Here is a 17709-nt window from a genome sequence, read left to right as displayed (position 1 = left end):
CAAAGAAGGTCATTACCACAATTGCTAAACCCTAAACCCAAACCTTTAACCCACTTCTCACTTCCAATCCCAACTCAGGCTAAGGATATAAGAATCGTTCTAGATTCCTACTGGATGAACCATATCTCTTCACCAAGGAGTCATTCCAGTATGTATTTAAATTAGTCAAGGCACATCTCTTCTTTAAAAAATCAACAATTTAACAAATCACACTCATTCACTGGCCTGTCTTTCTTAGCTTGGGTTGATAGAAAGATATCTCGATAACCAACTGTAACAGTTCATCATGATGACTGTTACAGTGAGATACTTTAATACTGATTAATTTGCACCCAAATTCTATTAAAAACAATCCAAATGTTTCTAATAAAAATTGTTTGATATTAAAGTGAGTCATGAGGTGGTAATACAATTAGGACTGCATCGAGCCAAGCGCAGGTGAAAACCCACAGTTTGCTCCTGTTAGTAAAGAAAACCCAGCATGATTTATTGCAGAACTGGGTTGTACAGAGAGGTCACAGGCACTGCAACATGAAGTCAAAGAACAAAAGTGATATGTGGTTGATGTCCTACTTTCAAGACATGTAAATAATGGGAAACAACCTTTACAACAAGGTTTTTACCTTGTTGTGCCTTTACCACACATTTTTTAGCGTGCATACTTTTACCACATGCAGGCCTATACAACGCATGCCGATACCACACATTTATGGTACGTTGGGGGTTGTGAGCGGTCTCCCCCACAAATACATTGTTTTGATATATACAAACAATAATGCATGTGTAGTCATCAAGTCCATGCAGGTTCAGGTGATTCAAGGAGGTCTTATTTAAGACGGTACAAGATCAAAAATGTAATGCAAAGGTAACAGTGCAAATTTAACAATATAAAGTTCAACATAAACAGTACATACCTAGAATCAAACCCATGAAATGCACCCAATAAAAGGGTATAAAACATAAGCTAAATATGTAAATATATTAACGGTGTTAAATAGTGGGTAAGAACCCGAATGCATGGGTAGGAACCCATGACGAATCTCTAGGGATAGAGATGTGTAACCAATGCAAAGGGAATGATTCCTTCGCATAGAAATGCTAAGACTGTGCACATGTAAAAAAATGTATGGGTGTGAACCCAGCAACTAAACTTGTGTGGGTAAAAACCTGTAAGCAGTCTCTAGGTTAAAGCGAAAGACACATATGCAGCAGGACTGTAACCCTTGCATGGATGCAGAACGGACTAAAACCGTTGCATAGATCCTCCGAAAGAAGGGTCAACTGGAGTAATGTAAATGTGTTAACCTAACACACATATGAGTAGGAACTCGTGACATATTCCAAACAGTGAAAGGAATATTTGGGTAGGAACCCATGACTTAACATATGGGTAGGACCCCGAATTAAATGGGTAGGACCCCATGACTTATCTCTTGGGAAAGAGATGCATACAAGATGCAAAAAGACTGGACCCTATGCATAATTTCCCTGAAACAACACAATAAAACATAGAACAAAGCACAAGAGTATTAAACTAATGCATCAAAAGCGACATTTCAGTATGCATAAAGTTTGAAATAAACAGACACTGTTACATTTTGAAAAAACTCTTAGCTTGCGTAAGTCAGGTGTATACAGAGATAACATTGCTGCCAACGTACATACATGTGACTGTGTGAGAGAAAAATGGTCCCAAAGATCATGTACAAGTAAAACATTTGAATGCCAACAAACTGCACTGTAAACGTAGTATAATGTAACAGGCACTGGTGTGCCTGTCACTGGAATAGGAACAAGCAGACAATACTGCACCCTACAGTACAACTCTGAGGAATCCAAGGTACTTGAGCAAGAAAGTACTTTGCAAAAGATCATTGTCTCAAGAAAATTATGAAATAAAATAAAAGAAGTGGTCACCGTGGTCTGGAAACAGCTTGGAAACTTGTAGGTTAAGAACATGGAAAACAGTACTTCATGGAAAATGTAACTTCCCAGTAAAGTTCATCATGAAGACTCACAGGCAAGAAGGAGTCCAACGGGAATAACCAGCAGAAATCCATAAATGTATGAGCTAGGAGCTGATGAGCTCGGATCCCGCACCCACGCGTCTTGAGAGGTATCAACCTCAGAACACTTGGCAGCCGGCACAGCAAACCCCTTACCGACCTACACTCTGCTGACGAGGAACAACAATTCCGAAACACCGGTGTCCAGAATTGGTGCTGCAAACTTGCTTAAACACAGGAACTTTCAAAATAGCGCACTCGCCACAAAACTGCATCTACCGTGATGCTCCTGGGGTTCACCCGCTGGTGGGTGGAGTTGGAGTGCGACCCATGACTTCCAGTTAAATGGCTCCCTTGAGCTAGGAGCTGACGAGCTCGGATCCCGCACCCACGCGCCTTGAGAGGTATCAACCTGAGAACACTTGGCAGCCTGCACAGCAAACCCCTAACCGACCTACACTCTGCTGACGAGGAACAACAATTCCGAAACACCGGTGTCCAGAGTTGATGCTGCAAACTTGCTTAAACACACGAACTTTCGAAATAGCGCACTCGCTACAAAACTGCATCTACCGTGATGCTCCTGGGGTTCACCCGTTGGTGGGTGGGGTTGGAGTGCGACCCATGACTTCCAGTTAAATGGCTCCCTTGAGCTAGGAGCTGACGAGCTCGGATCCCGCACCCACGCGCCTTGAGAGGTATCAACCTGAGAACACTTGGCAGCCTGCACAGCAAACCCCTAACCGACCTACACTCTGCTGACGAGGAACAACAATTCCAAAACACCGGTGTCCAGAGTTGGTGCTGCAAACTTGCTTAAACACACGAACTTTCGAAATAGCGCACTCGCTACAAAACTGCATCTACCGTGATGCTCCTGGGGTTCACCCGTTGGTGGGTGGAGTTGGAGTGCGACCCATGACTTCCAGTTAAATGGCTCCCTTGAGCTAGGAGCTGACGAGCTCGGATCCCGCACCCACGCGCCTTGAGAGGTATCAACCTGAGAACACTTGGCAGCCTGCACAGCAAACCCACCTACACTCTGCTGACGAGGAACAACAATTCCGAAACACCGGTGTCCAGAGTTGGTGCTGCAAACTTGCTTAAACACACGAACTTTCGAAATAGCGTACTCCCTACAAAACTGCATCTACCGTGATGCTCCTGGGGTTCACCCGCTGGTGGGTGGAGTTGGAGTGCGACCCATGACTTCCAGTTAAATGGCTCCCTTGAGCTAGGAGCTGACGAGCTCGGATCCCGCACCCACGCGCCTTGAGAGGTATCAACCTGAGAACACTTGGCAGCCTGCACAGCAAACGCCTAACCGACCTACACTCTGCTGACGAGAAACAACAATTCCGAAACACCGGTGTCCAGAGTTGGTGCTGCAAACTTGCTTAAACACACGAACTTTCGAAATAGCGCACTGGCTACAAAACTGCATCTACCGTGATGCTCCTGAGGTTCACCTGTTGGTGGGTGGAGTTGGAGTGCGACCCATGACTTCCAGTTAAATGGCTCCCTTGAGCTAGGAGCTGACAAGCTCGGATCCCGCACCCACGCGCCTTGAGAGGTATCAACCTGAGAACACTTGGCAGCCTGCACAGCAAACCCCTAACCGACCTACACTCTGCTGACGAGGAACAACAATTCCGAAACACCGGTGTCCAGAGTTGGTGCTGCAAACTTGCTTAAACACACAAACTTTCGAAATAGCGTACTCGCTACAAAACTGCATCTACCGTGATGCTCCTGGGGTTCACCCGCTGGTGGGTGGAGTTGGAGTGCGACCCATGACTTCCAGTTAAATGGCTCCCTTGAGCTAGGAGCTGACGAGCTCGGATCCCGCACCCACGCGCCTTGAGAGGTATCAACCTGAGAACACTTGGCAGCCTGCACAGCAAACCCCTAACCGACCTAAACTCTGCTGACGAGGAACAACAATTCCGAAACACCGGTGTCCAGAGTTGGTGCTGCAAACTTGCTTAAACACACGAACTTTCGAAATAGCGCACTCGCTACAAAACTGCATCTACCGTGATGCTCCTGGGGTTCACCCGCTGGTGGGTGGAGTTGGAGTGCGACGCATGACTTCCAGTTAAATGGCTCCCTTGAGCTAGGAGCTGACGAGCTCGGATCCCGCACCCACGCGCCTTGAGAGGTATCAACCTGAGAACACTTGGCAGCCTGCACAGCAAACCCCTAACCGACCTACACTCTGCTGATGAGGAACAACAATTCCGAAACACCGGTGTCCAGAGTTGGTGCTGCAAACTTGCTTAAACACACAAACTTTCGAAATAGCGCACTCGCTACAAAACTGCATCTACCGTGATGCTCCTGGGGCTCACCCGCTGGTGGGTGCAGTTGGAGTGCGACCCATGACTTCCAGTTAAATGGCTCCCTTGAGCTAGGAGCTGACGAGCTCGGATCCTGCACCCACGCGCCTTGAGAGGTATCAACCTGAGATCACTTAGCAGCCTGCACAGCAAACCCCTAACCGACCTACACTCTGCTGACGAGGAACAACAATTCCGAAACACCGGTGTCCAGAGTTGGTGCTGCAAACTTGCTTAAACACACGAACTTTCGAAATAGCGCACTCGCTACAAAACTGCATCTACCGTGATGCTCCTGGGGTTCACCCGCTGGTGGGTGGAGTTGGAGTGCGACCCATGACTTCCAGTTAAATGGCTCCCTTGAGCTAGGAGCTGAGGAGCTCGGATCCCGCACCCACGCGCCTTGAGAGGTATCAACCTGAGAACACTTGGCAGCCTGCACAGCAAACCCCTAACCGACCTACACTCTGCTGACGAGGAACAACAATTCCGAAACACTGGTGTCCAGAGTTGGTGCTGCAAACTTGCTTAAACACACAAACGTTCGAAATAGCGCACTCGCTACAAAACTGCATCTACCGTGATGCTCCTGGGGTTCACCCGCTGGTGGGTGGAGTTGGAGTGCGACCCATGAGTTCCAGAAATCCAGAAATGTGTTGAAGATTAGGGGAATATCACCCGTCATAAGAAAACGCCTCAAAGTTCCTCATGATGTGAACCGGAAGACTACCGGTCTTCGAAGAGCTTTGTTGGCAGGGCGCAGAGAAATGCAATCCAATCCAGAAGACATCATATGCCAAAGTATACATTGCTGCATGCTGAAAGATGATGACGTTCGGGATAGACATGTAAAAACGTGGTTGGCAAGGAACGTGTACAGTATACTGAAAATTAGCAGCTCCAGGCAACCACAAGATGGCGGCACGTTGGCACGCCGAGCCGGGTGGCTCATGGAACGCCTTAGCGACAGAACATCCGAAAACTACATTACGGGGTCAAATGAAGCAAGACGTCATGACAGGTTCTCGTGGTGCTCCGCGCGGCATCAATAAGAGGGTAAGATTGCACACGCTCTCTTTTTTAAAATTTGAAACACTGCGTAACCGTTTTGCCAGTCTCAATGTAATACAGACACTTTACTTGTTAAATACACATTGAAAATAGAATGTCTCCTGACACCTTGTTTTCTCTTTTGGAAAATGATAAATAAAGTTTAAAAAAAAAAAGAAAATAGAATGTGTCACACAGATCCTCTCTTACGGCAAGCAGGTAAACTCATCCAAGGGAAGATAGCGTTAATCCATATCACTATGAGTGCAGCTCCCTTACGGTTGATACGACAAGGAAAGGCATACTGGGTTGGATTGGAGACCACTCCTCCAACGCAATAGGACAGTAACAGGTCCTCCAAAGCAGCAGGATAGGTCAGTGATAGGCTCAGTAGCACCAGAGCGAAGCTCTGAGAGTACTCCCTGATGTTCTCAGGCTATTAAATAGAAAGGCATGAAAGTAGAAATAAACAGCACAGCAGGTCCACAGCAGAGTGAGGAAGCATGACAGGCTGGTAATAGGACAGGCAGGCAATAACTTTCTTGTTGAAACATGAAGAGACAAGAGCTGTAGTAGAAACAGGAGTAGGCACTGTTGCATGGGTGGCACTCAGAAAGCAGCTTGGCTGGCGCACACATAAAACAGCACACTTCTTCACCAGACAGTGTAGACAAAGATGTGTGGCGCTGAAGACAAACGTTGTTGAATGACAGGCTTACCCTTACTGAAGACACAGCACAGGATGCAGACGCCATTGAATGGCAGGCTTACCCTCACTCATCTGTATATTTTCTGTATAGTTGTTGTTAATTTTTGTATGGTTTAATTAATTTTAAATTGTAAAGAGAGAAGATAATGTAGTATCCTCAGGTTATGTCTTTATGTTCCCTTTCCTCTTGTAACTAGCTGCTCAGCCACTGTGATGTTCTGTGTAGAAAATTAGTGTGATGGACATGAGTGGAATGTTTGGGTGCCTGGTGCGAGTGTTGTCAGTTGGAAGATGGGCTGAGCAGCTAGCAGGCTGCTCCTGTTGGGGCTGTCATTAAGGATCTTAACAACTCAATAAATATCTTAAAGATGACATCCCATCCTTGTTTCCAAAAAATGTAGTAATCAAGTCCATGCAGGTTCAGGTGATTCAAGGAGGTTTTATTCAAGATGGTACAAGATCACAGCAAGACCATAAGGAGGCCCCACCAGGAGCAGCCAGCAGGCAGCTCAGCCCAGTCAACCGTAACTGTTTGACTCACAACATTCCATGGCATGTCATCACTGTAAGATTCTACAGGCAGGGCATGAATAACTTTTAAGTCAGGATATAACAGCGTGGTAATGGCATGTATCGTAAAAGCATGTTCGTCGTAAAAACATGCGTGGTAAAAAATTAGAGGTAAAGGCATGCAATGTCTTTCTTGCGTTGTACCATCGTACAACCTTCCACCCTAATCAGTCCCCATGATTGGGAATGCTTATCTGTTATTGTTGTGAGTACGACTACTCGAAGTAACACTGTATGGAGGTAAAGCGTGATCTCAGTATGGGGAAATTGTGCCATAAGGCCATTATTTCTTTTTTGCAGCCGGGGGCTACTATACCACTCACGGCAGACCCAGGAAGTTGAAATATGCTTGAGGAAAACAGTCCAAGGTTGGATAGACCTCCTGAAGCATGCATAGTAACTGTCCTATGGTTGACGAGTCACTGCCTTTGATTGACAGTTGATTGAGTCACCTTTGACTCCGTGGTACTTATCAGCGCTTCTTGCAGTCTACATTTGGCTGGGGAATCCCGTGTTTGGTTGGACGGTAGAACAACCTGGATTTACTGTGGGTTTCTCATCCAACAGACCCTGAATGATTCCCTGAACCCAGAACAAAAACAGATTTAATACTCCTTGGAGGAGGAGGAGGCAGCTATCACACTACCTCATGAAAGGAAATGTCTTCTTAAGTGGTAAAAAGAAGAAAGGTCAAATTCCACAAAATCACCTCAAAGAATAATTAAAAAAGCAAGCATAATGGGACGACAATGTTATGGAGGTCGTGGGCTAATAAGGGCCTTAAACTGGGAGATGGTAGGGCAGATCTTGCAGAACAGTTATTGTTAGCTTTTCCTCTCTCAGAGAAATGACTAAACTCATCTAGGCAGTTCCAGTCCGTGTTTTCTGAGCTTCCGCGTCTGCATCCCGCATCCTGCAATCAGCAATCAGGCGAGGTGGCGGTGCTGTCCCGGCCCAGGCCCCCACTTGGCCTCCACTCGCAGCTGGCAGTATCGTATGCACACTGCCCTGCTCACGGCGACGATGACGAGGAAGACGCTTTGCTTTACTTCACGGCTCCTACACCCGCTCCAGTTTCTGCTACCATTGTCCCGACCTCGCCTTCATTAGCCGTTGGCATGGTCGTGGACTCTAGAGCGGATTGCGGTGTTTGCAGTGGTGCCTGCGGTGGTCTGTGTAGCGGCCCTTCCTTGGGCCCCCCATGTGACTCCTTTGTCCCTCCTGTGGCTTGTGGCCTCGGGGGCCACGGTGGCAGTCCAACCACCCTCTCTTCTTGACCTCCGCCCTCCATCCATCACCCCAGTCTCTTGCCCCTTGCCCCCAGAAGCCCTCAGTAGCAGCCAATGCAGGGCTGCGAGCAGGGCGGCAGCAGAGACGGGGTGAGGTGGGGCGAGGTGGGGCAAGGTGAGGTGAGGAGTGGGGAGCTGAGGTGCTACAGTCGTGACCCGGCGGAAGTCTTGGGAGGTAAGACACAGCAGGGACTGTAGACGACAGCAGAGACGAAATAGTAAGTGGGAGCCAGCTAAATTGGGAGGAGCGAGTCTGGCCGATGGCGGACTAGTGTTGGTCCCCCATTGAGGTGGTCTGTCTAGAACAAGCATAGCCGGCAACTCAGCCGGAGCGCCCTGCTAGCACCTCCAGCCCACCCCAGCCCTCCCATCACTTTTTGCCAGTCACCTAAAAAAGACTGCCTGAAAAAATCCCTTGCAAATCAAAATAATAATAATAATAACAGACATCAGTACCATCAGTACCAGGTCTAACACTGCGACCAACACATCGGCAGGTCTTGAAGCTCTGGAAGGACAAGAAAAGGATAAGTAAAAGGAAAGGACAATGAAAACCTATGAAATATTAGACACAACAACCGCTCGGGACTCTAGAAAAACCGGCCATCCAGGAGTCATCCATGGGTCATCAGGCATTGGCAGGCAGGCTCTTAATATATAATTTAAAAAAACAATTTTTTTGTTATCAAATCAGTAAATCAGCAACCAATAAATCCACCAGGGAGAAAAAATCTGTAAAAACTAGTAAAAACAAGTAAATAATCAATAATATCTACAATACAATAAAGCTACAGCAAAAAAACAAGGGCTCATATTAATCCAATTGATAAATTATCGAATCACTTAATTAACCTCACTCACTTCCTTTCATCAATCAACCAACCAACCAAACAACTTACCCGGACCATTACCTTAACCAATCGATAGGAATCACCAGGAATCACCAGGAAGTTGTGTAGCCCTTTTAATAATAACAAAAAAAATATATATATTTAAAAATTCCTCGGGATGAGATCTGGACGAATAAGGCAAGCTCCATCAAAACCCTCCAAGAAAGGTGCAAAAAAAATGGACCACTGCGAACTTCTGGTAGAACCCCCAATGGCATCTTCGCCTCGCTAAACATTTGCAAACTCAAGGACAGCTTCCGATCCAGGGCGTGTACACGCCCTTTCAACAACCGAGGAGCCAAAACTCGGCTCTAAAGAAACAATCCAAACCTACAAAAATCAAGGCTTCATTAAGGGACTACTTTAGGACCACAGTGTCGGCGATAGAACAGAAGAAAATAACCAGCACCTTGGACAAACTTCAGGTACACCCCGCAGGTACTCCCTTCTTAGCCTCAGAGCTATTGTCACATCAAATTATGGTTCTGCCACTGATCCATGGGGTCACCGGAGGGCCTGATAACTCGACGCAATCCAGTGCTTTATTAACAACAGAATCTCTATGCAAAGGCGCCTTTGAAGCCCTGGACGTCAGTCAATCACAACAGGCTTCCTTTCAACCACAAGCTCAACACACAACTCAACCAGAACAAGCTTCTCCCAACATAATCATCCCTAAAGACGTCCACCTGACAACTTTTCAACCATTTTTAAACTTAAGCCTGCTTTCTCCACCTGTATTTTATTCTTCAACCAAATCTAAAACTGACAAGCTACGTAAGAGTCCTAAAGTCTTACTACCACAGGTTATGGCCTATCCGCAAGCCTATTTCAGCAATCCAGAGCAACCACAGTCTGAATGTTTTCTATCCAAGGTGGATCAAGAGGATCAAGCTGACCCAACAGTCATCCGAGAAGGGTCAAACAACATCATAATCCACAATTCTTTAGACTTATCGTTCTTTACTACGGCACCCAAAGAGTCTGTAAGGCAGGACAGTTCTCCATTGCTCAACCTTAATAACATATGGTCCCAATTATTACAAACCTTTCAAACAACGCAAGCTGCACTAACATATCATTCAGACAAGATGGACCTACAGGTGCACCTACTAAATACACTTGCGGTGTACACCGCTGGGATCGATCAAAAATTGGAGGCGCTTAACGCTCTTATAAAAAAAAGCCCAATCCCAAACTCAACTGGTGCCATCAGTGTGCTGCTGCTCCCCTATAATTGACTCCTTATCATCTCTGCCTCAATTTCTCTCAGCTGTCCTAATGGAAATAAAGAAGCCCTCGGTATCCAAGTCATCAGACCCCTCAACTCAGGGTACAAGCCAGGCACAGAGCCCATCTCATGCGAAAGTCCAAATCCGACCCCCTTCCTCGTACCTCACGGAGAACATCATCAAAAAAGCCCATTGAAGAAAAATCACAGCGAACATAGCCAGTAATGTCTGATGAGTCCTGTGAGCCCCCAAGCAGCCCCCCAAATCTTCAAATTGCTACTAATTCCGGAATTTACCTCCAGAGGCCCTCATGACATCCTCCATTGAGGGAATATACTAAAACCTTTCAAATCATTACCAGGCCTAAGCCACCTACCATCGAGAGACATAATCACTATTGAATTGATTCCATCTACTGTATCTAATACGGGGGAAGTTACTCCAGTAACACTGGTAACCCCGGTAGCCCGGGATCTGGTCCTGACGAAAACTGACCTATTTAAATCCTGGGGTATAACAACAATAATACTAAGTGCTCCTCGCTACCCCTTAATACTGGAAAACAATCAGGCCCGTACTTCCAGCTCCTCCTTAGCCCCCTTTTCAGTACAGAGGTCCAGAAGAGGCAGCTCACCAACAGTAATCCCAGAGCCCGCATCTGACCAGCGTAACTTTGACGGAGCGGATTGGTTATGGCTGCCGGGGGTTCTATCCAGAAACCGGACCGATTGAACCACCATTAATTATGGTCTAACAATATGCTCCTGGAACATCAACGGATTTGGGCAGGAAAACAATCTGCCGCCATTCTAGACTTTTTAAAAGAATACGACATCCTCCTTTTACAGGAAACATGGGCAGGAGAAAGTATCCCAATAGTGGGCTTCCTGGAGTTTATGACACCCGCCACCAGGCAGACCGAGTGGCGGTCTCTCGATCTACATATCAACAAAACTATCCAAATGTATTACACATAACTCTAGGAAGTTCACATACGGATCATCAGCTGCTCATCCTCAACGTCTATATCTCTCCCTGTACCACCAAGAAAAAACCCTAAATGGACATCTTGATCAACTCCATCTGTGACTTAATCAGCAGGTATGGCAGCACACCAAGCATCATCTCAGGCGATTTCAATACCAATTTCTACTGAAATCTTGCCGATGACACAGGACCGGACCCCCTAAGAGTCCCTCCACACTTTGCATCCCAGTCAATTCCTGTTAGAAATAAATCTTCGACACTGGGCGAATATGTGGCAATGCAGTTCAGTAGCGTAGGATTATTGAATGGGCGCCTTCGCACCGACATCCCGCCCGCATGGACCTGGTCAGATGGTAGATCCTTCTTGTTTTTGGACTTCACTCTAGGGAGTAGAGAAATACTGCCCTGGATCAAGAGTTATCAAATCGCACCACAAAGAGAGAGTGACCACCAGGCACAAATAATAACATTATTCACCAGCATCCCACACCATCAAGAACTTGCCCATACTCACTCAGGCCGCCACACAGAGGACCTAAAGTGGATAAAGTGGTCAGACTCCACGCCCCCTTCCCTGATGGAAAAAAGCAGAGCCCTATTACATCAATCCCTAGAGCTAAATATTCATGTCATTAGTGACTGGACCTTTCTTACAAAACTCCTTCTAAATGAACTGCCAATCAGGAGGGGACCGAGAAGCCGAATCTCTAAATTCTACATCTTAAAAGCCACAAGGAAATTAAGAACTGAGAGGAACTGAGCACTGCGTCTATCAAGAAATAATAATAATAATCCACATTTGCGCACAATCACCCGTAATGGTCTCTAGGCGCTGGGGGCCGTCAGGAAGATTAAGCAAGCTATTGCCCAGAGTCACATGGTGCTGGGCTAATCTGCCGCCGGTGCCGGGGATCGAACCGTGATCCCCAGATTCCGGAGTCAGTCACCCTAGCCGCCGCGCCACACCTCTTCCTGCACTAAAAAGAACCCCACCAATAAAATCAATTTCAATAACTATAAGCAAGCCCAAGCAGCTTTCAGAATCTCTACACGAAAGGAGAAACTTGCGGCTTCGGATCAATTCTGGCTGAAGCTCATCTAAGAAAGTAAAAATCCTAACCCGAAGCAATTCTGGTCTCTTGTAACTAGGAGCAAACAAAGTACAAGTGGGTACGGCAGTGCAAATATTAGTGAAGTCGTTTGGAGCACGTTTTTATCTCTTCACTTTGGGGACACTAATATAAATGAAGCTTGCACCAATTCCTCTAGCCCTGTTAACCTTATGATCTCCTCCCCTGGACTGAGGTGCCAGAGGCGAGCTCACCCTGTAAAAATTCCATCTGAAGATCCGACGCACAAGGAATCAGCGAAAAGGAACGATACCTCACTAGAGCCCACGGTGACTCCTGATGTCTTAAAAAACAAGATCTTGCGTTTCATAACGAAAGCCAGAGCTGAAGGAGCCCCAGGCCCGAATGGCGGCCCTCAGGCCATGTTCAAATCCAATGTCAGCCTATGGTCAGAATACCTGACCCCCTGTTTCTTTATTGCAGTCGAAACAACATGTTCCCAGAGTCCGGGCGGGGTGCAATCATTTACCCAATCTACAAAAGCGGGAAGAGTAATGAGCCAAAAAATTACCGAATGGTTACACTTCTCAACGTGGAGTCTAAGTACTATGCAAACATTCCGGGCCGAAACATCCGCGTGCCTTCCTTTTAATCAGACGGCTTTGTGGCTAACACCGGTACTACAACCAATCTGTTAACGCTAACAGTCCTGATGGAGAAAGCGACAGTCTAACAAATCCAGCTGCACTGTTGCTTTGTAGATTTCAAAGCGGGTTTCGACAGTGTGCCCAGGAGTCTGTTATGGCAGAAACTAAAATCGTGGGGCATAACCCAGCCTCTTCTTCAAGCAATAATCCAGCTCCACACGGAAACATGGATAAGAATCAAGCTGGGTGAAGGCTCCCATGTCTCCAGGGAGATTCAAACCGAAACTGGCGTCAAACAAGGTTGTGTATTGGCCCCACTTATTTTTTAATTTGTTCGATATCTGACCTTTCTCCAGCACTCAACAGTGTAAACTGCCATCCTCCTCAACTAGACAGGACCCGCATCACCAATTTGCTTTACGCCAATGACTTGGTGTTGTTAAGACACACAAAAGTGGGTCTCCAGAGGCTACTGGATGAACTGCTACCTTACACGACAAGAAACCATCTAGCTCTTAACCCGTCAAAAACCAAAACTGTATCTTTTGGGAAGCAAAAAAAGTCAATAGAAAGGTGGCGCTTCAACAAAACAAAGCAACCCCCAGTTATAAATAATTGGGCATCTTCCTTGACACAAGAGGCACTTTTTATCAAGCATTGAAAATTAAAGCCCTGTCATTAGAAGTGGCCGCTGCAAAATTAGCAAAACTGCTACTAGGTCCCAGCCTTACTCCCATGCTAAAAGTAATGAAGGCTAAGGTAATCAACTCCTTGACGTATGGGCACGAGATCACCAAGGGCACAACCAGTACATTAATAAACAAGTTAACAACTAAAAATGTTAAAAGAGCCTTTCGGTTGTCAAGATCTGCCTCGCCGGCCCAAGTGAGACTCGAACTGGGACTTCAAGATCATCATGCGTTGGAGGCAGCCGCATTTTTTAAACTATGTCACAGACTGCGCCATGCCCGGGAGGGTTCCTTGGAGACCCGACTATGGCAGGAAATACAGAAAAATCAGACCAGCCATAAGCATCGGCAACTCCTGGATCGCAGTTTATAGCTACTAGGTGTAAAAGACCTCTGGGAAACAACCCCCTCTCACCCTGTGTTAAAGACCGCCATTAAAAAAAAACGTTAGATTGTGGTCCTTTCACTCAGACAGGGCAATACTGTCAAAGAGGAGACATGCTTTGGCTGTAATCGCTAATTTTAAAGTGGGTGTTCAGACGCTCTACCTATCAAGTACATCCGCACTTTATTGGAAACATACGTTTTTGCCCTGAGGAGGTAGTAGCACTGAATGCAGGTTGTGTGGCTATCATACTGAAACAATGGAACACATCTTCTGTGCATGCCCTGCATTGCTCATGGCCAGACGGTCACTGCTGCGAGGCTAATGTATCACGTTGGGAGTTCGATCTTGCCGCCAAGCAACAATGGCTGCTCTTAACCCTGACAACATCAAGCTAAACCTTAGGCTTACGAAATTCGTCCACAAAGCCTCAAAACTATAAGAAGCCACAACCACATCCACATCCTCTTCATCTTAGCATGGCGGTTAAGTTAACAGATTCAACAATCAAACCAGAGACTACAAGAAATCCAGAGCGATGTCCCTCATCAATACATTATTAGCCCATAATGGTCCCCCTAACTTTAAGTAATTTTAAATCCACAGTTTTTAACATTTATCACTGTCATTTTTATTGTTCGATTTAGTCATGTTTTAAATTGTAAATGTTTTTTTAAACCAATCAATAAAGAGTGTATTATTCCACTCTCTCAGAGAAATGTACCATTTCGTTAACAGTTGGCAACCTGATGTATTGTCAAGCTGTTTGAAGTTCAGGCCTGGGGATGAAGGGTTAGTTTTGTATAGTGTTTCCCCATCGCCCTTACCACCTGTTATTCTTACCTTTGTAACATCCTTTACACATGAGTGTGAGGTTAGAAATACATTTTGGTTTTTGGACATATGTGAACTGTTTATATTGTATATATCAGTGAAACAGTTGCAGAAGTAGTGCCGAATCAAATAAGGTAGTGTATTCATTTTTCCAATGTATTATGAAAGCATGTTTCTGGAGATTTTACTGTGTGACGGGAATGTTTGTGCATATTTGTTTTGTGGCATTTTGTTCTGATGGTGATGTTTCGTGTTGTATTTGTGCTGGTGTGCTGTTGTGCTGAATTGCTACAGTATGATGTTATCGTGTTGTTCAGTGGTGGTCATGCTGTGTTCTGTTTTGGCATGTTTTTCTTGTGTATTTGTTTCGCTGTGTGTGTTATTGTGTTACGTTTTGTTGTTTACTTTAGATATGACAATAAATGGTGCTACATTTCCATTCAAAAGAAGTGTATGCATTTAAAGGTCCTTTGAAAAGCAATTATTTACTTTTGTACAAGGTAGTAAGTATAAGGCACCAGTCAGCCCAAAACTATGCCAAAGTCCATATGTTAAAATAGCGCTTGCAGCCAGCCTTCTCTTTCTATCATACAGCCCGTTCTGATTTATTTGTCTTATAGTTTGTATTGTCACAAGCTTCATCACATGGCCAGTGGACTACTGTTCGGAGAATAAACATGTCCAACAATTAACTATTGTGTGGAGTGTGTGTTTTGGTGGGAGGGGGGAGTACAGTGGTGGTGGTGAAGAAAACAATATAAGTAATTGTTCTTCCGTACTTTGATTGCTGTGCCTAGGAGATTGGAGGTTGCCCATTGTTTCTAGTGGTTGGTTCTATTTTGCTACCTAGTTCAGAAACGTTTATCTAATTCATCACGTTTTCTATGTCCACTGATAAGTAGTGTGGCCAGAATGGAAGCGGATTCATATCATGTATTTCTCTTTCAGCCTGTGGTGACCAGCCAGCTTGGTACAATCAACAATCTGATTCATGTCAAGAAATCTGATTTTGAAGTCTTTGATGCTTTAAACCTGGATTCTATGGAGAGCTCCGACACTTCGGGTAGAGGTGACTATTAGTTTATTTTCGCTTGTTTTGCAGAGTTCTTAAAAATTCACAAACATGATGGCACATTTCATAAGGGCTGCAGGAACAAGAGGCGGTTAGGGGAGAAAGAACTGTGTATTTTATATGATCAGTTATAGACATGTATGTGGAATAACAACTAGTCTCGATAGGAATTGCCAATTTCATAAAATCCTGGAAATTTCATTAAACAAAAATAATCGATTGAGAGAGAGACAGTTCTTGTGGGTGGAGTAGAAAGGACTGATCATTTGGGTTTTGACATTATTAGGCAGGCGGAGCAGGTTGTTGAGCGGCACCAGCAGCATCTTTTCTGTCTTTGTCACCAATTGTGATAGTACACTTAAGTACTGTTAGAAATGGGATCTCTAGTTGGCTAAGGCTTGCACCAAAGCCAGGCAGAGACCACCACTCTCGTCAGGGCCAGGGAGTTACACTCCAAAGATAACCCCTGCTCACCCCCTTGGCAACATGGCACGAGCAGTAAGGCTTATCCCGGAGGCAATGTGTAAAGCATTTGTACAACACACTCTCACAGCAGCAACACACTAGGCATACCACAAAAAGGAACTCCACACAAGGTTATATATAAAAATAGCCTTTGTATTTCCATAAACACATTAGATCATAATCACACCTATTACACTGTGCCAACTGGCACGGGCAGTATTTACTGGGGATTATTTACACATGTCATGGTCACATGGGCCACTGTCAGAATCAGCACTTAGTAGAAATATTAGATGTAGCACATAGAATAACTGTAGCACAAAATAACAATTGTAGAACACAACCAGTAACCACTGGTAAAAGGGAGGTACACACTACGCAATACTAATCACCATAGGCATAGGTCACGCAGTGAAACATAAACTGACTAGCATAAACTATACTAGACAAAACAACCTCCTAATCATAAAAAACACAGTTAGAGGTATCACAGGCATAAAGGCATTGCACATTACGCATAAATCACATTAGGCATCAGGTAATTACCAACATAAACACAAATCACCAATTACCTTGCACAGAATCACAGTAGGTACTGACCCCAGGCCAACTGGCCTTCCATGGGGCTCAAACGCCCTTTGTCCCAATAGTCAGGGTGCGCTGCGCAGGTAACCAAAGCCAAGATGCGCAAGAGCACAAGCCTAAACGTGGCAGCTGGCACTAAGTGCTGCGCAGGCCAAGGTGGGGGCGAAGGAGTGCGTCTCACTCCTGAGTCCAGGACTTGTCCCCTAACAAGAAAGAAAGACCTAAACGGTGCAGCTGCCCACTACTTGCTGGGCAGCTGTGAGGTAGGGAAAAATGCGGCAAGGGCTCTCAGTGCGCCCTAAAACAAATACGCCACACGTTGGAGACATCTGGGCTTTGAAAACAAACATGCCCCCAAGCACTGGGGGAAGGCCATGGGCCTTTTTGGCCCTGTAAACAATTGTGGCCAAATGTTGGAGCCGTTTTAGGCTCTGGGAATAACTATGCCCCAACGGTAGAGCCCTCTAGGCTCTAGATTCATTGTGCCCCATGGCGGAGCATACTGGCCCTTTAAAGTAAATATGCCCCAAGATGGAGCCACGCACAGGGTCTGGGCACGCCCGGGGCCCTAAGATAAATCTAACCCACGCTGGGGCGGACACGGCCCCTTAAAACAACTATGGCCCATGTTGGAGCGGCCCGCTGCAAGACGGGGCCACTCTGGCTGTGAACATACCACTGTGCCTTAATCAGGCACCATCAATCATCTACACGGAGCCCCCCAGCCCTTTTCCACTCACCGGACTGTACTTCTTCTGGCAGGGGCTCCTCTAGAAGGTGGCGGGATCTCCGGTCTCCCTCACTGGCGGAAGGCAGGCTCTGGGGCGGCCTCGTTCAGCACGACTCGGGGCTCTCTCCTCCATCACAGGAGCCCCGCCCTGCAGTCGGAG

At 46.0% G+C, this 17709-nt stretch overlaps 1 protein-coding gene across 2 annotated transcripts in view; it reads left to right on the top strand.

Moving 5' to 3' along the window:
* Window positions 1-17709, top strand: part of LOC144828628 (5'-AMP-activated protein kinase subunit beta-2-like) — a 588442-nt gene that overhangs the window by 322221 nt on the left and 248512 nt on the right. For both annotated transcript variants that reach the window (XM_078686984.1, XM_078686993.1), the window contains one exon: window positions 15646-15766. In XM_078686984.1, the coding sequence (XP_078543110.1) occupies window positions 15646-15766 (121 nt within the window). The remainder of the gene's footprint in view (window positions 1-15645; window positions 15767-17709) is intronic.

This window comes from Lissotriton helveticus, chromosome 1_1, assembly GCF_964261635.1.
Source record: "Lissotriton helveticus chromosome 1_1, aLisHel1.1, whole genome shotgun sequence".
NCBI lineage: Eukaryota > Metazoa > Chordata > Amphibia > Caudata > Salamandridae > Lissotriton > Lissotriton helveticus.
Note: the sequence above shows the minus strand (reverse complement) of the source record. Positions and strands in the feature narration are given on the sequence as shown.